The sequence below is a fragment of the Oreochromis niloticus genome, linkage group LG10 (genome assembly GCF_001858045.2).
Source record: "Oreochromis niloticus isolate F11D_XX linkage group LG10, O_niloticus_UMD_NMBU, whole genome shotgun sequence".
NCBI lineage: Eukaryota > Metazoa > Chordata > Actinopteri > Cichliformes > Cichlidae > Oreochromis > Oreochromis niloticus.
This window is the reverse complement of record NC_031975.2, coordinates 32,017,431-32,040,153: the sequence shown is the minus strand read 5'-3', so window position 1 is coordinate 32,040,153 and position 22,723 is coordinate 32,017,431. Positions and strand designations below refer to the sequence as shown.

At 40.4% G+C, this 22,723-nt stretch overlaps 3 protein-coding genes across 3 annotated transcripts; all 3 read right to left on the bottom strand.

Annotated features, from left to right (window-relative positions):
- Window positions 1-12,006: 12,006 nt before the first annotated feature.
- Window positions 12,007-12,597, bottom strand: LOC100695624 (histone H4). The gene has a single exon (XM_003459532.5). It carries the CDS (start codon window positions 12,364-12,366, stop codon window positions 12,055-12,057), a length of 312 nt encoding a protein of 103 aa, XP_003459580.1. The 5' UTR covers window positions 12,367-12,597; the 3' UTR covers window positions 12,007-12,054.
- A 541-nt stretch (window positions 12,598-13,138) lies between these two features.
- Window positions 13,139-13,982, bottom strand: LOC100696682 (histone H2B 1/2). Its single transcript, XM_003459535.5, has one exon. The coding sequence runs from the start codon at window positions 13,938-13,940 to the stop codon at window positions 13,566-13,568; it is 375 nt and encodes a 124-aa protein (XP_003459583.1). The 5' UTR covers window positions 13,941-13,982; the 3' UTR covers window positions 13,139-13,565.
- Window positions 13,983-21,729: 7,747 nt separating this feature from the next.
- LOC100698543 (histone H1-like) lies at window positions 21,730-22,528 on the bottom strand. The gene has a single exon (XM_003459541.5). The coding sequence runs from the start codon at window positions 22,386-22,388 to the stop codon at window positions 21,777-21,779; it is 612 nt and encodes a 203-aa protein (XP_003459589.1). The 5' UTR covers window positions 22,389-22,528; the 3' UTR covers window positions 21,730-21,776.
- Between the last annotated feature and the right edge of the window lie 195 nt (window positions 22,529-22,723).

Sequence of the window (22,723 nt, the reverse complement as noted above, 5' to 3'; positions counted from 1 at the left end):
ACGTGGTGTATGCTGTACAGTGCAGCGAGGAATGCCCAGACCTCTACATTGGAGAGACCAAACAGCCACTTCACAAGCGTATGGCACAACATAGAAGAGCCACCTCCACAGGACAAGACTCAGCAGTCCATCTGCATCTTAAGGATAAAGGACACTCTTTCGAGGATACCAATGTTCACATTTTGGACAGAGAGGACAGATGGTTTGAAAGAGGAGTGAAAGAGGCCATCTATGTCCACTGTGAGCGACCATCTTTGAACAGAGGCGGTGGTTTACGACACCAACTGTCTGCCATCTATAATCCAGTTTTGAGTTCCCTCCCCAGACGCCTTAACGCCCACGCACATCCTGGGCCATCTGACCTCAGGAATTCACATGACAAGGTGGGGCCAGGTTTCACAATGAGCTCACCCGAAACCCTGGCTGATTAGGTCCCACACCCGCTTTCACACCTGGGCGTATGTGATTAGAGGATCACCAGGGGGTCCTTTGTCCCTCCTTGGGGGGATACTCCCACTGAGTTTAAATCTGGGACTCTCGGCCATTTGACCTTAGAACTGAAGAAGCTTCTCGGATGAGAGGTGAAACGTCTTCAAGCAACTTAAAGAAGTCCAGACGCTTTTCTTTGCAAACTCCTTTGACTCTGTGATGTAAAACGACACCATCACAAAGTTTTGCCAGGTTGTCTATGTTTGACATCCTTCCAGGTAAAAATAAAGCTTCTTTGAGAAAGACCACATTTACAGATCAGAATTGCATACAATACACCGCACACAAAGTGTGTTTGCATCTAGCATGGAGCTGTGGCTCAGTGTCTGTCTAAATCAGGGGTCGGCATCCCTGGGCACGCGTGCCATAGCTGGCACCCGAAGGGTTAACTGATGGCACGACCATAGCTGGACTGGCCATCAGGCATTTGCCAGGTGGGCCGATGATTTTTTAATTTTTATTTTTTTGCAACGGTATAAACAATGAAAGGTGGTGGATTGGTGTAAAAATAAATAACTCAGTTATTTGGTGGTGTCTGTGGCGGAGCTTCCACAGAGGCCAGGTGGGAGGCAGGAGGAGGAGAGACCCAAGGCAGCCGCCGGTCCGAGTGTCCGGTGAACTGAACTTCAGGTAAGAAGTTAATGACCTGCAGTCTATCTGGGTCAGATATAAACCAAGTTTAGGTGGAGTTTATTTTCGTTGTGCTGACTTTTTACAGTCAGTTACAATAACTCGTACTGCGTGCTAGCTAGCATGACAGAGTTTCTATACAGCTGGGCGGGTGCTATGATGTTACTGATAGTGAACTTTATTTCATTCATAAGTTTAGTTAGTAGAGTTGCCAACTGTCCCATAAAAAACGGAATCGTCCTGCATTCAGAGAAAATATTACGCGTTTCGTATTGAGCTGAGAAGGAACGCAGTTTGTCCCGGACTTCAGCTAGAATGGAAAAAAGAATCAAAGCTGGAGTTTTTCTGCGTCTTTACGCTGCAGCTGCCTCTTCTTCTCTCATTCTCTCCCCCTCCCTCTCCCGTTTCTACTTCAATCATGAAACTGATCAATGATCAGCTGATCGGCTTTTCTCTCTTGTTTGTTTATCGCCCACTTTGCGCCAGAAAGAGGAAACCAGCGGATGTCGCGCTAAACAACAGCAGCACCTTTAAGCTTGATCAGCTGTTGTTAGAATTGATTTAATATTAATTTCTAGTATCAGCTGATGTTTGCTGGAGCCACAGCTGTAAAGCTGCTGGTCATGATATCGGTTTGGTTATCTGGTGAGAGGGAAACATGCAGATGAAACCAGGAGATGTCCTTACTGAATCATCAGAGCTGAACAGGTGATGGAGAAACAGGTTTACCTTTTAGGTGACATGAATGAGTTGAAGTTATGAACTGTTTCTGAGAGACAAATAACACCAGGATCCTTTTCTACGTAGCTGACAGCTGGTAACTGTGCAGGGGCGGGTCTAGCAAAGTGTTGCCAGGGGGGCCAGGTAGGGCATTAACAGGGAAAGGGGGGGGACAAGGAAATACTTTTCTTTATTATTCTCATTTAAAATGTCTGGCTGTTATTAAATAATTATCTGAATCTTACAACCAAAGTTTTTATCTGATGTAAAATGAATAGAAATCATACATTTACCAACAAGACTGTACATCACTGTCACAACAGCGTTTGTTTTCATTCAAAGGCTTTATGGCTTTTCCTATAATACCTGGGGGCCAGTCTCTAGTCAAAATGCCCTGGGACGATTTTCTGTCCCAGTCCAGCCCTGGGCACAACACGCAGTGAATTAATCTGAGAAGGTGTGATAGGTTTGTAGCTTGAACCTATTCGCTGGAACGTTGAAGGCAATGTGATTACACAGCAAGCAAGACACGAGTAGGCAACATTCTTTATGTTTCACGTGCACGGGAGAGAACTGGACAGGCGCCGTTCCTTCGCTTGACCCCAGTTGCTCTCGTCCGCTCTCCCGTAACACTGCTCTTTTATTGTGGTTACATGAATATGCATAGGTTCATTAACATATGACCTCTTATATAGGTATGCATGTGAACAAAGAATACCTTGTCTGTATGTGTGTGTGTGGGGGGGGGGGGTGTCAAACTGTGACCCCAGGAAGACTCCCCAGAGCCGTCCATCTAAACAAAAGGCACTTAGACTAAAACAGACATAGATACGTTTATCCTACCATAAAACAATAAGACAAGGTACGACCTCTCCCATGCTCCTAAAATGTGGGTGTGAAAGTCAGAGAGCTCTGGAATGCACACAAAGCTTGCAGACTATTAAGGATCAAACCTCTACCAATCTACACCTAATTATATACTTCTAAGCATATATGAGTAAATATCTCTAAGCATAAATGGCAATAAACAATACAAATCTAACAAGGTGCATTAAAAAATAAATGGCCGGGCCAGCGGTGCACATCGCAGATTAGCTCGCATAGACACATTAGTTGTGCTGCTTCTTAATGATGGTATCTTAGCTAACAACCCAAACTACCAGATTCAAATTGTAATTGGTTAAAAATAATTTAGCCTACCGGTGAGAGGGACGTTGTTAGCTGTCAGTTTTTTCAAGCGATGCTGAAATTTCCACATTTCGACACTTCAAATGCTTCAAGAGCTGCCCGCTCAGTGCAGCATCAGCACCGCGGAAATACACGGATACATCCGTAGACTCGAAACAGAATTCACAATGTGTTTTTGGGACTTTCAGGTGTATGGACCAATGTTTTCTTTTCTGATCAAACCAGAAAGCTTTGGGCGATCGTGGCTCAAGAGTTGGGAGTTCGCCTTGTAATCGGAAGGTTGCCGGTTCGAGCCCCAGCTTGGACAGTCTCGGTCGTTGTGTCCTTGGGCAAGACACTTCACCCGTTGCCTACTGGTGGTGGTCAGAGGGCCTGGTGGCGCCAGTGTCCGGCAGCCTCGCCTCTGTCAGTGCGCCCCAGGGTGGCTGTGGCTACAACGTAGCTTGCCATCACCAGTGTGTGAATGTGTGTGTGAATGGGTGGATGTCTGGATATGTAAAGCGCTTTGGGGTCCTTAGGGACTAGTAAAGCGCTATAGAAATACAGGCCATTTACCATAATGAGCAGCTGGATTTGTCTAACATTAGCTGCCTGGACACAGAGGACATTGAAATGCAGCTGACTGAACTGAAAAGCTCGACTCTGTGGGGGTCAAAGTTTGCAGAACTACAAACGCAGCTAGAATCCACAGCTGTGCGTGTTCATGGAGCTTGCATTGTCACCTGCTGGACATCACTACCTGACAAGTTTAACTGTCTTCAGAACATTGCAGAGGCCTTATTGACAGTATTTGGCTCTACATATCTGTGTGAACAGATTTTCTCTCACATGAGTGTCCTCAGGTAGCCGTCTGAATGCTGGACACTCGGAGACCAGAGATCACATTAACATGTGTGTCTCTGTATTAACAAACATGCCATATTGGCCCAGTTTATTTTTCTTATCATTGTTGTGAGGAGACCATAAATAGCATTTGTATTTTCTGTTGTACAGTTCATTTGCTGTTATGGATAAAAAGTGTCTTTTTTTTGTTTCCAAATAGCTGATAACTATTCACTGATAGCTGCCAACATCTGTGAACAAATATAATTCTATAAAGTTGTTCTATATAATGTGTAACTGTTAATATAGAGCGTTATTACATTTATTGCTACTGCGGTCATATGGCACACTGACTTCTGAGGAAATTTTAGATGGCACTCATCATCAGAAAGGTTGCCGACCCCTGGTCTAAATGAACCTCAGACCTAAATGAGAGTTTGTAGTGATTTGTAAGTCTGCTCAACTACAAATTTCTGGCTTTACAGCAAGTTACAAAAAAAAAAAAAAAAAAAAAAAAATCATAGGTGGTGGGTAATAATTTCACAATTTAAGTCAGTGAGATTTTTATTCATGTAGTAAAGCAGTTAAATGTGTCACACACACACACACACACACACACACACACACACACAGATAGAATGACAGGGCTGGCCTACTTCAATTCTAGTGTGAATGTGAGTTTCACACCTATGAATTAAACAATCAGTTTAATTATTGTGAGCGAGTCTACCCTCAGAGGTTGTGAGTGGCTCTTATAAGAGCCGTTAGTTGGTTGAGGACAGTCGCAGGATTTTATTTAGCTTTCTCTGTCTTCTTGGGCAGCACGCCGCCCTGAGCAATCGTCACTCCGCCTAGCAGCTTGTTCAGCTCCTCGTCAGTATTAACCTTCCTACTACCAAATATATATATATATATATATATATATATATATGTGTATATATATATATATATATATATCACGAGAGCTGCTCGTTGATTGGTCAGAGTGAGCATGTGTGGGATTATCCAATCATTATGAAGCTCATGTAAGATGACGTCTTAAACACGAAACTTGCGCTTTGTGTTGAGATTTCACATTACAAAATAACAGGATTATTTGTATTATTCTAAAAAAAAAAAAAAAAAAAACGAAATAAACACAACTTTAAGTAAATGTGTTTGAAAAATAATTTTAAAATTTTTTTAGACAAACAACAAGCAAATTTCTGTGTCTGCACTTTATTAATTAAAGTTTAGCATCATGGAAGTTTTGCTAAATATTATTTCATTTATATCTACTGTTAACACGATTCATTTCATGCTTAAACACATTAACCCAATCGGTGTGATTTCATACATAACTGAAAAGCTGCTTTAAGATGTTTATTAGAACAAGATATACACTAACCCTTAATTATGTACATTTCATCATAGAGTGTATAGTGTTATATAAAATGTGATGCAATATACAAATAATCTTAATCAAATCACAAAAACAGATTGATACCAGCTGAGAGATATTTTTGCACTTTCATACCAATAACATAATAAGGATTGAATAAAAAAGCTAAATGTGGTAAGAAAAAAACAACAAGTGCCATTAAGGCTAAAAAGTAAAAAACAAACAAACAAACAAAGGTTTTATTTAAAAAGGTTTATTACATCAAAGAGTTTATAAGGACAATGTGACCAGAAAGAACTGTGATAAAGAATTAACCCTTTGACTTTCTTAAAAGTCACTATTCACTCAGCATGTCAAGTGCCTTAAAATAGTCACCACCTGTTTGCATTCCCAAAACGCTTTAATATGATTATATTTTAAAACATTTTATCACTTCGACCAATTGAATTTTTTAAAATTATCATCAGTTGTTGTAATGAATTTTTATTCCGTGTCTGACTGTATATTATCACTAACCTTTCAGGGGTAAAAAAAGATTTGTAATTTTTTTACTCTGCAGCTGATGAAACCTTATATATTTTCAACACTGCAGGTCAGAAACAGTAACATTGATTTGCTTTTTGTTTTGTATTGGGGCTTTTTTGTATTGTCACATCATTTGAGCAATGACAAAAACGGGCATTTATTGTTGGTTTTTACAAAACTGTAGAAAATTTGTGTTTCAGTGCGTGTATGTGTGTGTGCAGTGGTCTTTGCAGACACAGCTGGAGCTGTGGTTGTCGTTCTTCCCCCTTTCTCCTGCTTGGTGAGCTGTGGGTCACGCTGTAATTTGACTACTGTATCCCAGCGTGGAGCACAAGGCCATGTAGCAGTCGCTGGGGTCACCAGCATGTTCCCTCAGCTTTTCCAGGGCAACCTTTGATGATAGCTTGTAGTGAACTCCCACTCAGGATGCAGAATGCGCTTCCACTGGACCAGTGGTTCTCAAACTTTTCACAATGAGTACCACCTCATAAAATATATGGCTCTTCACGTACCACCCTTATCACCAACATTAAAGTACAGTAGTATAGCCCTATTTAACACCACATACAGTTTACACAGACAATTTTATGTCTTATATGAATGTTATTTATTTTAACTGTCATAAACGTGATGTGACGAGTGAAAATAATAACAACTGTACTGCATTAAAACATTCACAAAAGGTGGGATATGCAATCTTTAAGTGATGAAACCTGATTCCGGGTCCAAACTACTCGGCATTTATTAAGGCTGTTGTGTTTTAACATGTTTTAATGCTTTGTATTTCGTTTTATTTAATCTGAACAAGCCCCTAAAAAACTCAGTGATCACTGTCGGTTTTATCACCACTGTTCATTTTAAAGCTCAGTTTTTAAAACCTTACAATGTAACTACAGCCCAGCCCCTGCAGCAGTATATGAATGACTAACCTTATATTGCACTTGTTTTCCTGACTGAAGTTTGGTCCGTTAACAGCATCCTGCCATTACATTTGTTCCTAACCATCAGGAACCCTCACTGAGTGGAAAAAAGTTAGCGTTCATCCTCCAGCTTCACTGTGTTTATGTTATGCTAACATAGCTGTGTAGCTAGTGATTAAGTAGGATATCATTATATACCAGCTAGCCCAACTTCAATAACCCTACAAACGTCACTACTGTTTAGTTTTCTGCCTTCATTTATGTCGGAAGTCATGGCAGGGCTGTACGTTTAAATTTTTGCTGTGGCTGTTAAGCCGCCGGATTTTTGGCTTCACGACCCTCCTTCATGATTCGTGCACGTCAAAACTCAGTTTGCTCTTCGTGGCGTTTGGCCTTGCTGGATCTGCTGTTCACCCACTGTGTGATGACCCTCCTCCGGGATTGCCCCACCCAAGGGAAATACACTGCTCTCAAGGTGCTGGTGCTGCTGCTGCGGCGCTACTCCCTTTCCGATGCAGAAACTCCTCTCTCTTTCGGGCCTGGGTGATGGTACCGCACTCAAGCTGAAGGAGAGCACTCTGTCCTTTCTAGGAATGGATGACGGCAGATACCTCTTCACTCACGTCCTCCTCCGACAGTTGCCGGTGCGAGCTGGCCTAACCAACTCCCCGCTGCTGGCCGCGAAGGATTACCGCTCACTCGCAGAAAAAGCGGATCGCATTCTCCTGGCTACCAGGAGCTTTGGCATCCAGGCGATGGTTCCTGACTCACGGATGGCATCTTCTGCACGCCCACCAATTCTCCCGGTGGCCTCCAACTCATCGATGGTGGCTGGGATCGCGGCACCGCGGCATCGTGGAAAAGGGCTGTGTTTTTACCATCAGCGTGACAGTGCCGTGCCGCCTTTTCAGGGAAATGAGCCCGCCAGCGCTCCGTAGCGGCCGAGACCGCTGGCAATAGGGCTTTGGAGTTGACGTCACGCCGCAGTGCATTGTGGGATCGCGGCGCCATGTCAGAAGGCCACAAATCAAAACAAACACACTGTGTTGATAGCAGGACTGCCAGAACCATGCTTAAAATCAGCGCAAAAGACAAATGGCTGTATCGCGAACGAATGCGCCCAGACGCCAAGAGACGGTACATGGAAAAAATAGCGTGCATCGGTAATGTGGACCCGTATGAAAAAAGGCAGTGGAGTGGATACCCAGACAGCCTACCGCCGTTGTCCTATCCCGATATCTTCGCGTACCTTGTCTGTGGAGTCAGCGCATACACGGCGAATCATTTTCGGAATTATAAATTCCCGGAGGCGCACATCTAATTCACAAACGGTTGGGTACAAGATTTGGCCGTTTTTAAGCCTCCAACTTGTGAGTACGTTGACCATATGACCAAGATACAGCCAGAGGTTGCCAGCTGTGCGTTGCCATGTAAATAGTTTGCATTTCATGTGTATGTACTTGCTAAGTACATGTGAACAGATCTTGAATAAAAAAAATAAACATACTTTTCTTTTCTGTTTCATATTTCATATGCTGGTTTGCCTGCAGGCACGTGCAGAGGGGGGGGCGGAAGGGGCTTGAGCACCCGCCCCTTTCCTGATGGGTGCCCAAAGTGCCCTTTTGTTGAGGCAATTTTTTAAAAAATTTTTAATAAATTTTTTTTTAAATGTGTGTGTGCGTGTGGAGTTCTGTCTGTGCCCCTCAACAATAATATTTAACTATTAATCACATTTTTGCTAAATAAAAGGATCTGGCTTGCATCAGTCACATGATCACTATTAACCAATGATCGCCCTTGATGGCAGAACGCGCTGGTTACGAGCCGGGAACGAGCTCACAAAGTGCACGCGCATTTTTTGCTGTAGGAGAAACACAAATTAACTCAGAGACACAGACTGATGCGACAAAACCAGTAAGTAGGTGTACAGCGCACACTGTAGTCTAAAGCACACAGGAGTATTAACTTATCACGTACACGTTGGTAAGCTGTCTTGTGGCAACTGACGAACTGAAACAAATGAGCGTGCTGTGTGTGCAACAGCGCGACAAACTTTACCTGTCCTTTTATTAACTGCACAAGTAGTGCTGGTCATAGCTGCTGGCTCACTGGGTAAGGCTGTCATGGGTCTGTAGCTCTGTCCACCGTTTTAGGGAACATATTTAGTTTTAAAGTAAGTTACAGGGCTTTTCCTGCCTTTCTGGAGGGATTATATTTCACTTAAAACGATCTAATATGCATGTCCACATAATTATGGATTATTATAATTATAATATTTAAAAAAACACGCTGTATTTTAAAAAACATACATTAAGAAACAGATTATATTAGATTTATATTTTAAATAAGACAAAATGCTGATTTTACAGCAGCAAAATTATTGTATCTCTACAGTTTAAAAATGTAATAAGCCTTCTGCCTGCACAGAGTGGATAGTGAAACAAATGGAATCATCATAAATACATTATTATAAATTTATTACTTTTTTTCCCTCATTGCTTTATTATTGTAGCTCTAGTAATAAATAATAAGGGAAGGATTCTGGATCAGCACCATGATGCAAACTTGTGCCCACAGTATATACAGTATTCTGAAGAAGATCTAAAATGTCACTGTGTGTGCGTGCATGTGTGTGTTTTATGTATATGGATTTTTGAATTATTACTCATAATATAACATTGTCCAGACATGGCTGGTAAGGACATGAGGAGGAAACAGTAGCAGCTGTGTGAGGCTACTAAAGGCAGTGGATCCCTCAGCAGCTGGATTACAAAGAGCACAGGTAACATTAACACATGTACCAGTTGTTGGAGAGGTATTCCAGTATAAAAATAATAATAAGCACAACTGAAATGTTTTGCTTCTATAACATTTTTCTGTCATCATTTTATTATAGATTAAGTGCAGGAGTTGTTAAGTGTGGATAATTAAATACTAGTTTATTGCAATAGCAAGTTGTGCCTTGTTCTCAGATGGACAGCAAGTGGAGAGTGATAGATGAGATGAGGGGATGGAAGGAGGTAGAGAGGCAAAGAGTGATTCACAGGCAGGGTCTAGTTTATTTCTCAGTTTTTTGTTGCCTTATGGTTCCAAGCGCTGTCACCAATCTTTGCATTTTGTTATTATCTCATGACACTTGTTTAATCAGCTCCCATCTCTCCTATGGACTTTTTAATGTCTACAGTCTCAGATCAGCACAGCCCTGCCCTCCAGCACTATCAGCAGCAGGAGCAGCAGCAACCCCTCAACAGCAACATTGTACCCATCAGGTAAAACATAGGCTACGTTTGCTTTGCCTCACAACAGTGATATAGTATGATGCGATCCCATATTAGATTCTTGATGAATGTGTGTTGTTGTTATTCAGCCTGGTTCAATGTGCCCCTTTTTAGCTTTGAGCACCCGCCCCTATAAACGTCTCTGCACGGCCCTGTTTGCCTGCAATAATGCCAAATAATACGCTACTCCGTCAACATGACATGGTTCTGCAGCATCACACATTAGGATGTTTTATCTAATTATCTATGACCTCAGCGCATTCAAAATAACACTAAAAGCCTATTAAGAGAGATATGAATTTATTTAGAACTCACCGGAAAGAAAATGCCGCGAGCAAACCAACAAAAAATTGGGGATGGCAGAGAACTCGATATCCGCTCGTCTGACCGCTGCAATCCAAGCCTGACGTCTTCGTTTAGTAATATCGGATACATGAGGTCCCTCCCATTGCCTCCAGGAGGGGAAACAATGAAAAGAGAGCCCATTTTCCAGCTTGCCTTTCCTATCGTGTGATCTGTCGTTGCAACAGAGCACGTATGAACCATAGCTGACACTTCCGTGTGCTTTCTTTGGCCTACTGTCATGGCGGGAGGGGGCGTGCGGGGGGCACGCCAGTGACATCACGCTCCAAAGCCCTATAAGGAAAGGGAACGGCTACTCTTTATATAGGACTCAGGCTCAGGGACACGTTTTCTTGTTGACTCCTGTTCCAAGAAGAGCCTCGGGAACTCTTGTGTCGTCTTTGCATACCTCCACAATGGTATATTATTTAATCTTTAAAAAAAAAAAATGGAGATTTCCCACGTACTCTCCCACCAGAGAGTACCACACTTTGAAAAAGACTGCACTGGAAAAAAATATTTTATGTTAAGACCATCAATGGTTAAGACATTCAGGAGATTGTAAAAGAGAGCCAGTAGCCACATGCATCAAAATAAAGAAGTCTTTGCTTAAATAATGAATTGTACTCAAATTGTAAATTTGTAAATTAATTTACAAATTTGTTTTATTTTTGTATTTATTTATCACTAAAGTAATTTATTATCAAATAATGTAATTTAAAATAAAAATGCTATTTTTAAATGAATCAATAACTTAATTATTAATCGATTAATACATACTTCATTTATTATTTTTTGTGTGAATTTCACCCAAAACACTTACATTTTCAGTTAAAATCTCATTTCAAAGCCCATTCAGATTTTCAAAATCTTTTTTAAAACACAATTTTAAAAAAGAGAAAGTAAATGGATTCAAAATTCAAAGATTCATTTCTGACATTTAAAATGGTGATTCCACTCCTCATTTGAAAATCCATTTCCCTTTCCTGTTAGCGCACGGATTGGTTATTATATTATAGCAAATTGATTATCTGTGGGATTAAGTACTGGATTAGCTGTCTTATTTAAGAAATCCTGAAGAAATGCCGTGGTTGGACAGACACAGGCTCGCTGCCTAGATTTTTATACATTGCCGTTTGTGCTCAGCTTTCCACTGCTACATTTTTTGCTTACATTTTTTTTTTTTCTGAATTCATTTTCAATTTGAAATACTGAATAGAGTGTTTTTATTTTAAAATACATACTGAATAATCAGTTTGAATAAATAAAAGAATTCATAAACAAATTTATAATTATTTTATTGTACAATTAATCATTTAATTCTTTATTTTAATGCATGTGGATCTTGTGGTCCTCCAGAGTTTCAGGTAGGAACATATTTACAAATCAGTAGTGAAGTCTGAAGTTCCTTATACTCTATGTTGAGGCTTGAATGGGTTTGCAACCTCCAAATTCAATATAGTTCTCAGATTATGTACAACTTGAGACTTGGGGAGGGGAAAAATTTAACCAAAAAAAAAAAAAAAAAAAAAAAAAAAAAAACCCCACACACCACACAACAACCCACCAAAACATAAGGAACCCCACACGCATAGTAAATGCCTGAGTCTGTTACAGCTTTTGACATAAACAATGGTAAAGTGAGCAATAAAACACGTTCAGAATTGTTTATATTGATATACTTGAGAACAGAGCTCTTACAGTGAGGTGTGTGGCTCTTAAAAGAGCCGTTTAGTTACTTTAGTTGGTATGAATGCCTTTAACCGCCGAAGCCGTACAGAGTGCGGCCCTGTCTCTTCAGAGCGTACACCACGTCCATGGCGGTCACGGTCTTCCGCTTGGCGTGCTCGGTGTAGGTGACGGCGTCACGGATCACATTCTCCAAAAACACCTTCAGCACACCGCGGGTCTCCTCGTAGATCAGACCAGAGATACGCTTCACTCCGCCACGGCGAGCCAGACGGCGGATGGCGGGTTTGGTGATTCCCTGGATGTTATCACGGAGAACTTTACGGTGACGCTTGGCGCCTCCTTTTCCGAGTCCTTTGCCGCCTTTGCCCCTTCCACTCATGGCTATGCTTTCTTCGTTGCACAAACAAAGACGAATGAGAGTCACAGCGGCAGGTCCTGTGTGTTTATGTGTGCTCTGAGGACGTAAAAGAAAAGCATGCGGGCGAGTTTTGCTGGGCGGATCGAAGCTTAGTGGCTCCGCCCACTCTTTGTTGTCCAAATGCTGACATTTTGTCTTTTGTTAACGACAGATGACGTCTGTCAGGGAGACACACCAAAGCGCCGTCAGTAGTCTAGTTCACTTTATTTATTTTTTTTTACATAACATGTAACACTCACTAGAACCTTTTTTACTTCATATCAAACACACTGATCAACCATAAAATTAATTTTTAAGTATATTAGGTAGTTTAGAAAAAATGCGGTACACAAGTCTGTAATCGTTTAATTTGAGATGACAGAAACAAGATGTGCTTTGTGGTCACTAAGCACAATCTACATGGTGTATCTTTATTGCAACAGCTAAATGAAAATCCAGAAACCTAAAAATATCTCTGAAGATGCAGAAAATCCACATTTGCAACATCTACAAAACTAGAAGATAAGCTCCATGTTTAAAAAGTGAATTTAGTGATATTAGAATTATTTTTTATTCTCATTATACCAAAATACCTCATATACCCTCCACTGCAAAGAAAAAAAGAAAGAAAAGCAAAAGGGCAGTCTAACATGTAATAACTAAATACAATGTTACCCATATATAATTATAAATAGATATGCACGTGTGTGCTTCGGTCATTATGAAATATGGAATAAGAAATAAGTTTCCCCTCTGATGGATACACACAATACTAAAACCCTTAATTTCATTGAAGACAAGTCCTTTGCACAGCTTTGTTTTTGTAAATGCTAGAGGCAGTTTCAAATACAGGACATTTTGTTCATACATGAAACAGCTATCAAGTATTTAGTCACTGATGAGAAAAACATCTATAGGTTTAACTAACAGAACATTGTCAGTGCATTCACTCCAGTGAAAAACATAAGTTCTGTAAACAAAGCCGGAAATTAAGAAGCTTCTGGTCACGATGTCATCGTTTTATTTTACAACACAAAAAGTTTTTCCATTTTGTCCACTTGCTTTTGGTTTCAAGTACTAAACAGTTTGTGTTACTTTAAAATTTTGTGTAGAAATGTGCTCTTCAGAAGAGGCGGGTGGCTCTGAAAAGAGCCGTTGGGTGAGTGCAGTAGAGCTGCAGTTTACTTGGAGCTGGTGTACTTGGTCACAGCCTTGGTGCCCTCGGATACGGCGTGCTTGGCCAGCTCACCGGGCAGCAGGAGACGCACGGCGGTCTGGATCTCCCTGGAGGTGATGGTGGAACGCTTGTTGTAGTGAGCCAGGCGAGAGGCCTCAGCGGCGATGCGCTCGAAGATGTCGTTGACGAACGAGTTCATGATGCTCATGGCCTTGGAGGAGATGCCGGTGTCGGGGTGCACCTGCTTCAGCACCTTGTACACGTAGATGGCGTAGCTCTCCTTCCTGGTCTTTCTCTTCTTCTTGCCGCCCTTGCCGGCGGTTTTAGTCACGGCTTTCTTGGAGCCCTTCTTGGGCGCGGACTTGGCGGGTTCAGGCATTTTCTTTCTTCGCTATTTCACAGCAGAGAATGAGCTCAGGAGCGCAGAGCGGCTCTCTTTTATTTCCGCTGTATGCAAATAAAGCTGTGCAGATCCCTGCCTGTCATTGGTCGACGCTCTGCCTTTGCTCGAAAGACTGGGCGTGCCGTGTAAACACGGAAGACCAAAAAGGAAAGCTTGAAGTTCCCGTCAGCGTCAGTTTTCCCCCCCTTTAATTAGTTCAATTAATCAGTTAAATGTGGCCCCCTGTCATAAATAATTAATTTCTATTAATTTTGAAAGCTTACAGATCGTATATGACCTCGTCACCAAGTGTTAAACATTTGTTGAACATTTCACATCCTTCTGTGCAATGCAAAGGTTGATTCACAACCTTTTAATATAAATAAACAAACACATAAATAAAAACAAATGTAAACCTGTTCCACTGATAGTGTTACTGTTGTACATTTGCTCTGAAGAAGTGACCAGAGGAAAGAAGATGAAAGCAGCAAGTAACCTCCAGTGTTCTGGTTTGATTCCCAGTTCCAAGCGTCAGCATTGTCATAAGCATCATAAACAACTCAAATAAACATGTTTAAACTTAGTTCCACACAATCTGTAGCCCCATCCTGAGACTGACCAACACCCTGACCACGGTTCCTTTTTCTTAGATGTGATAGCTGAGATTGGATGGATGGGTTTCGCAGGCTGAAGAACAGGACTCACTGCATCTGTGCTCTTATTCTTTGTGGGGGAGCTGCACAGCTGGCACAGAGAAACAGACACCCACATCCACAGCTACAGTCAATCTAGAATCACCAATTAAACTAACCATTGTTTGGACTGCGGGACGCAACCACGGGGGGGACATGCAATTGCTGAAAGAAAAGCAGCAGGCCGCTGGATTCAAACTCAGGAACTTCCTGTGAGGCAACATTGCAAACCACCATATTACAATTACTGCTTTCATTAATGCTGTAGGAACAATATTTCATGCACTCTTCAAATCCATGTGTGAAATCTGTGGATAACACCATTGGTCTCTGTTACTACAGAGAGGAATACCAGCACCATACCCAACGGTGTTCAGGAAACAACCAAGGATGTCATTGTGCTATGGCAGCTGGACAGAATAGTCTATAAAGTGAAGGAAGAAGTCTTCACTGTTTAGACCATTTCCCTGTAAGCAATGAATGTTTATTCATTTTTTGTATGTCTGTTTTAAATAATGTCTGGCTTAAAGCCAAGAACAGTTTTTGTTAACTGACAGCACAATAACAATAACCTTGATAATATATACATATATATATATATATAGTTTAAAATAGACATCTAGATATTATACTGTAAATTCCCCCCAAAAGTTTTCTTCCCTATTTAAAATTAGTATCATGTTTTATTAATGTATCATATTTTGTATTTTGTCACTTTATATTTTAAGAAAAGTTGAACTATAATGTCTACTTTTCCTGCTTTACTTGGATGTTGTTTCACATCTGTGTGAGTAGTTTCCAGTTGCTTCCCTCGCTGTTTTAATGCCTTCATTCAAGAATTATGGAAGTGGGTTAAAAACTCTCTAAATTCTTTCACCTTTTATAAAATCATCAGTGTGGCTGCTCTCCCAGATATAACAATAAAGTTTAACATCCAGGTATCCATGAAAACAGAATTTTCAAAGTTTAACAGAGTTAGCTTTCTAGTCTCCATCTAAAGATGATATAACATGTTCTTACTGAGGGATTTCTGACAAATTAAAACATAGAGATCTCCTATCACTTCAGACATAAATTACGGTTACTGAAGTTGGACTGGCTGGTATATATTGGTGTGTTATGTGGTGGCTAGCTACAAAGCTATGATTAGGATAATATAAAGGCATTAGCACAATAAGCTGGACGATAAACAATACCATTTGTCCCCTCAATAAAAATTAACATGAGGGTCATTGATGAGCAGAGACAAGGACGGAGGAAAAAGATGCTGAGAACACCTGAGATGATCCATCCCCACCACACAAACAGTCATTATTATACTGCTGCATGGTTCTGACCTTTGTATATTTTATTTTTATTTTTTTTAATTTTGTATTTAATTTTATATAATTTTATATATACACACACACACACACACACACACACACACGTAGATATACATATTTACTATACATATTCAGTAATGCACATACAGTTTTACCCATTCTTATATTTTTCTCGTTCTTATGTTAATGTATTGTATTTTGCACACCTCTGTTGCTTGTGAAGTTTGTACACAAGAATTTCACTCGCATGTGCTGTACCAGTGTACCTGCACAAGTGATGTGACAATAAAAGTGATTTGATTTGGATTACTAGCTATGAAAACTGCCTGATCCTCAGCTTCACATGCCCATTCAAATCTTTGTTGACCTCTGAGGGATTCTTTTCTGACTCTTTGGTGTCTGGCTTATGGGCAGTAGTTACATCGTAAGATTTTTAAAAACTGAGCTTTAAAACATGCTAATAAATAAAAACATAGAGATGCTGACAGTGATCACTGACTATTTTAGGGGCTTTAAGATACAAAGCATTAAAACACATTAAGAAGACAACAGTCTTAATGAATTCACTGTAGTTTAACCCTTAAAGGACAATATTGAAAGGTTGGCTCAAAATATTGGCATCATTATTAAGTGTAGTGGTGGCCAAATTAAGCTTTCCGAAGCACTGATGCTTGTATTGAAGAAGGGTTAATTGCTGTAAGCTTTTTAACACTTTTCTGCTTTGGTGTCTTCTGGTGGACAAAAATATGAAGAGGTGTTTGAATGTACAACTTGAAATGAACTACTTCATTATGTTTGCCTCTGCACAGCTGAGTTGATAGATTGTGTTTAACATCACGTGTCACTTCTCTGCGATATCGATGAGGTGGTTTGAACATGTATTTTTGAGGTGAAAAAAAAAGTTTGTGTCTATTTGATTATAAAGTGATTCTGAAGAATAAACATTGCTCATTTAAACATGTGCCATGCTGTGCACTCAGTTTGTGACTTCTTGACTTCTTGGTCAGTAGAATCTCCAGTTCATCTAGAAGTCACAACAATTGTGGTGAAGTTTTGGACAGGAAGAGTTCCAGACCAGGACAGTTAACTTTACCTACAAAGGTACTGTGAAGTCTTACAACCTCCCGTTAAGCCGGTTGATAAATTTGGCTTATGGTACGGAGTAAGGAAATTCAAGGTACGAATGCGGAGAGATGAATCAGGTCATATTGTTTCCATCCCTAACTCCATTTCTCTGGGCCCTTTTAATGGGCGTATCATATATCCTGGACAGGCAAACAGATGTTTCATCTGCCAAACACTAGACCATCAGGCAAGAGACTGCACTACCTTTAACTGCTGGAAATGCGGGGAGTTGGGTCATAAAGCTAAAGAATGCCAAAATGACAGCGAGTGTTCTCTGTGCGGACTGAAGGGTCACACCTTCTTTAAATGTCCCAAATCGTTTGCAAATATAACTAAAGCCCCCCAGCAGCCCTCCACAAGTGCTCTTTGTACAACCTTTCCATCCACCTCAGCGCTGCCAGTAGCCGCAAATCCAACCTCGCTACAAGAAACGCTCTCATATGGAAATGTGTCCTTAACAAATCCATTGGCTGTCCCTGAAGCTGTTTCCGGACAAGAACCAGGCAACCGTATCTCGACAAATCTTCCAGGAGTAACAGAGCTGCAGACAAACAATAACAACATAGAGGAGGATTTGACGCCCTCAAGACAACTTAAAGAAATAACAGCAAAAAGTAAAGAAGAATCGGACGACCAACCCTTCTCAGAAACTTCTGAGGTGGAATATGAGAGCGATGACGAGCGAAGGGAAAGCGAGGAAGAAAATTCATCGGAAAGCTACCTAAGTGCAAGTGATAGTGAAGAATCATCCATTTCGACTCCTGTGGAGATTTCTCCTACGGACATCCCAGCAAGACGAGATGAAGCGGATACACAAACAGGGATTTTTCTAAACAAACAGCATCCCGCAATGGAGGAATTGGTCAACGAAACAACGAAAGGAGGTAGGAAAAGAAGTGTCTCGACGACGTCTTATAGCAGAGACAAGAGAAAAGACGATCCATCCAGCCCTCCGCAAGGTAATGTTGAATCTACAATGTTCCCTCTCTCTACCGAATAACCTTCTACTACATAAATATGAGTACTCTTAAAATAATAACATGGAATGTTAGAGGGTTACAATCAGAAAGACTAAGAAAGAAAAAAGTGCTTTTTCTGCAAACCTGGACTATGATATATTGTGTTTACAAGAATTAAGATTGAAAACCAATGAAGATATTGGAGAGCTGAATAAATTATGGGGTCCAAGCCACTCAGTAATCTCAATAGGGGACGATAGTGCTGACGGGGTGGGCTTTTTCTTTAAGAACACTCATGTGAATATCATAAAGAAAAGAGATATAATACCTGGACGGCTTTTACTTGTGGACTGCCATTATGGTGGTCAAAAGTTCCGGTTAATTAATGTATATACCGCACCCGAAAGAACAATAAAAATGCAATTGCTAAAGAAAATGAGACATTTGTTAGAATGTGGGTTTAATACTGTTTTATGTGGGGATTTTAATATGGTGACGGAAGAGAATGATAGGATTGCTAGTACGACATTCAAAGAGTCCAGGGAAGGCAAACTACTGACACAAATATGTAAAGACGCATCTCTTAGGGATTTATATAGGATCTTAAATCCTCAGACAACTCACTTCACAAGGTTCGACTCGTCCTCTAAAACTAGAATAGATAGAATTTATATATCTCCTGAAATTTCAGCTTTAAGATATAATGACTTTGTAACTGAGTTCTCTGATCATAAGGTAGTCAGAGCTACGATTTTGTGTGGCACTGACCCCCCTTCCACTTATTGGAAATTAAATACGAGCTGCCTAAGTGACGGGACACTTGTTTTGGAATTAAAGGAAGAAATTAAGAAAGTTTTACAACTTAAAAAACTCACAACATCTGATATACAATTGTGGGAGATACTGAAAGAACGGATGAGAAATTTTTTCAAATTTAAATGTAGAGAAATAAATTATACAAAAAATATGAAGTATAACGAACAAGTAAATCAATATATTTATTTGAAGAATAAAAAAATTAGAAATGAGGATGAAGAGAACCAGATTGAGGAGCTTAAAGTTAGTATTGAAAAAGTAAATAACGAAATATTATTTAATATACAAGAATCTATGGGAGGTGATATAAATGGAAATGAGGATTATATTAGAATTAGAATATTCTTTATTGTCATTGTCATACGTACAATGAAATTGAGAGATGTCTCTGATCAATGCAACATTCACGAAATAAATACTTAAAAATATACTTATATGATCGGAGCTAACCAAAAGAAACGTAATGATGATTTTATTTCCTCTATAAGAGATGTTGGAGGAAACTCCTTTATTAATGAAGTAGATAAAAGGCGAGTTATCAGAAGGTTCCCAAATGTTTTCTCCGTTATCTCCAAAAACAAGTGCAGTAGAATCCCTGTTAAGTAAAATAGAGCCCTTAGACTCTATCCAATATAACTCACTTCTAGGAAATATTACTAAAGATGAGGTAGAATGTGCGGTCAGTCAGTTAAATATGAATAAAACCCCTGGTTTAGATGGGCTCCCGTCTGAATTTTATAAAATAGTAGTAAATGAAATATCTGAATTTTTAGCCACTGTTTTTAATGAAGGCATTCATAAGGGAACATTGGGTGACTCCTTTTACAATAATGTGTTTGTTATATAAGAAAGGGGAAAGAGATGACATAAATAATTATGGACAATTAACAATAATGAATGTCGATTATAAGATATTTGCTAAAAGAATCATGAATAGGTTTGAGGAGGTATTAGAGAAAATTATAGAAAAAGAGCAAACATGTGCAATAAGGGGTCGTTTGATATGGGATAACTTATGTACTTTGAGGGAAATAATTTATAGTAGAAAAGACACAGAATTTTTTATTTTAAGTCTCGACCAAAAGAAAGCCTTCGATTACATCTCTCACTCCTATTTGTGGGAAGTTATGAAAGCCTACAATATGCCTGAAACCTTCATCTCTATGATTAAATTATTATACAAAAAATCCTTAGTCCAGATTAAAGTAAATGGAAGACTGACCAAACCCTTTAGAGTTGAATGTGGAGTGAAACAAGGATGTCCTCTAAGTGCAGCTCTATATGTTCTAGCAATAAATCCGTTACTCAAAATAATTAATAGTGATAGCCGTTTTACTGGATACGTCCTAAACGACTTATACAAAGTGACAGCCCTTGCTTGTGCGGATGATGTCTCAGTAATTATTAAAGATCAAAAGGAGCTATTGATACTTAAGGAGTTGTTAACAAAATATGACCAAGCCTCTGGTGCCAAACTAAACCAGGAAAAGACTGAAGGAGAGTGGTTTGGACAAAACTCAAAGGAACCTATAATTGAATTAAAAACTAAGGAGATGAAGATTTTAGGTATTTGGATTTCTAAAAATGATCCATGTCTTTTGAATTGGAAAAAGAAAGTGAAATAGAGAATGAAGTAGCTAAATGGGACAACAAAAATACAAACTAAAGTGCGTGTGAATATTGTGAAAACACATGTAGTCTCAAAGTTACTTTTCCTAGCTACTGTCTTTCCCTCTCCTCAGAAAACTGTTATCAAATTAAGTAAATTGTGTACTAAATTGATTTGGGGGACAAACCGTGAAGTAACGCAGAGGAAATTGATGTACAAAGGAAAAGAACATGGAGGATTAGGAGCGCCAGATCTTGGTATCATTTTGATGATTCCCTTTTTTTTTTTTCTTTTTTTTTCAAAATGTATACAGCGCATTAGAGCGAAGCACCCACTGGATCCAAGGGAAGAAATCCTTGTGGGGAAAAAAAAATAAATAAATAATTGAAAGGGGGAGCCCGAACGGGAGTGCCATACTTTAAACTTGTGTTCGGGGATTTAGTAGATCAGTGGAAACTGTGGTTTAAATCTTTTACAATTAAACTCAAAACAAATATATAATAAAATCAATCTAAAAAAAAACCCCGAAGGTATGATACAATATAAGTTTGCTGAAAAAGAAGAAAATCAGAAAATAGTTAAAAACATATATGACAAAGTGATATCCGAGAACATGAGAGATACAGTGTGGCTTATCTCTGTCGGACGTCTCCCAGTAAGAGCTGTGGTTCAGTGGAGTTGCTTCGTCACTACAAAGAAATGCCCTATGGAGAATTGTGATGAGGACGAAACTCTTGATCATCTATTGATATCATGTTACAGGACGGTTGAAATAAGACAGAAGATGGATAAACTCGGATTTGATATTGAAAATAATACAAAAGCAGTAAGATATGGTTTGTTTAAAGAAAAGATGAGTGAAAATAAAAGTTGTTTCAATACCAAGTCAAATAAAGGTCTCACCACTCGTTGTCTGATGTGCGGACGTAATAGAAAGCTGGTGACAGCAGTTTTTAAATTGGGCGGAGCCAAGGGGTCATATTTTGCCAATAATATTAATTTAGTTACGAGTTTAGTATGCTGTGGAGTTTAAACCCCCCCCCCCCCACACACACACACACACACACACACACACCGAATCGAACTAGGACGCTAGCTGGCGTGTGTACAAGTAAATATTAAATCCAAAAAGTCAATAAACCAGCAGGTATAAATAGATTTGATTCCTCTCTAGGCTCCATTGTCTCTGAGCAGTGTCTGCGACACATGGTTTACAATAAATACAACTGATGTCTTTAGGAACAGGCTCTCGTAGCATTGTGGTGGCTCTTAAAAGAGCCTTTGAGTTCAAACGTAACTATCACAGCTTACTTCTTCTTGGCTGCGGTCTTTTTGGCTTTAGGCTTGGCAGCCTTCTTTGCCGGGGATTTCTTGGCTGCGGGTGCCTTCTTGACCACCTTCTTCGGGCTTTTGGCGGCCTTCTTCGGGCTCTTCGCAGGTTTCTTGGCGGGCTTCTTGGCAGCAGCTGGTTTTTTAGCCTTCTTCGGAGACTTCTTTGCAGCTGCGGGTTTCTTTGCTGCCTTAGCCTTCTTCGCTGCCGCAGGTTTTTTGGCAGCGGCAGGCTTCTTGGCTTTAGGAGCAGCTTTCTTCACTGGCTTCTTGGCCTTGGTCTCAGCGGCTTTCTTGCCTAGCTTGAAAGAACCAGAAGCGCCGGTGCCCTTAGTCTGAACCAGAGTGCCCTTAGAAACCAGGCTTTTGATGGCGATCTTAACGCGGGCGTTGTTCTTCTCCACATCATATCCTCCGGCAGCCAGAGCCTTCTTCAGGGCTGCCAATGACACGCCTTTCCGTTCTTTGGAAGCGGTCACTACTTTAAGAATTTGGTCGCTGACGCTGGGGCCGGTCTTCTTGGGCTTGGAAGCCTTTTTCTTCGCTGGCTTAGCGGGAGCGGCGGCTGGTGCTGGTGCTACTTCTGCCATTTTTCCTTGCTGTGTTTTCTTTGTTGCTTTCGCGATCCAACTGGAGTCCGAGAGACGAGATGAGAAACTCGCAGCAGGAGTCTCCTTTTCAATGCAACATGAGAACCGTGGAGACTCAATCCAGCGCGGCGCTCTCGCTTGCAGCCTGAGTGAACTTGTTCTGTGTTTTCTCTTCCAGATAAACACGTTAAAAAGTAGCTCAAGGGGCAACGCTGCGGACTGACAGTAAAGCAGCCGACAAGCGGACACGAGTGTCTTCAAATTTAGCTCATGTTGAGCCCCGGTGCTTATTGCAGTTTTTCCCTGAAACCCCGAAACCTCGGCGAGTCACAGCG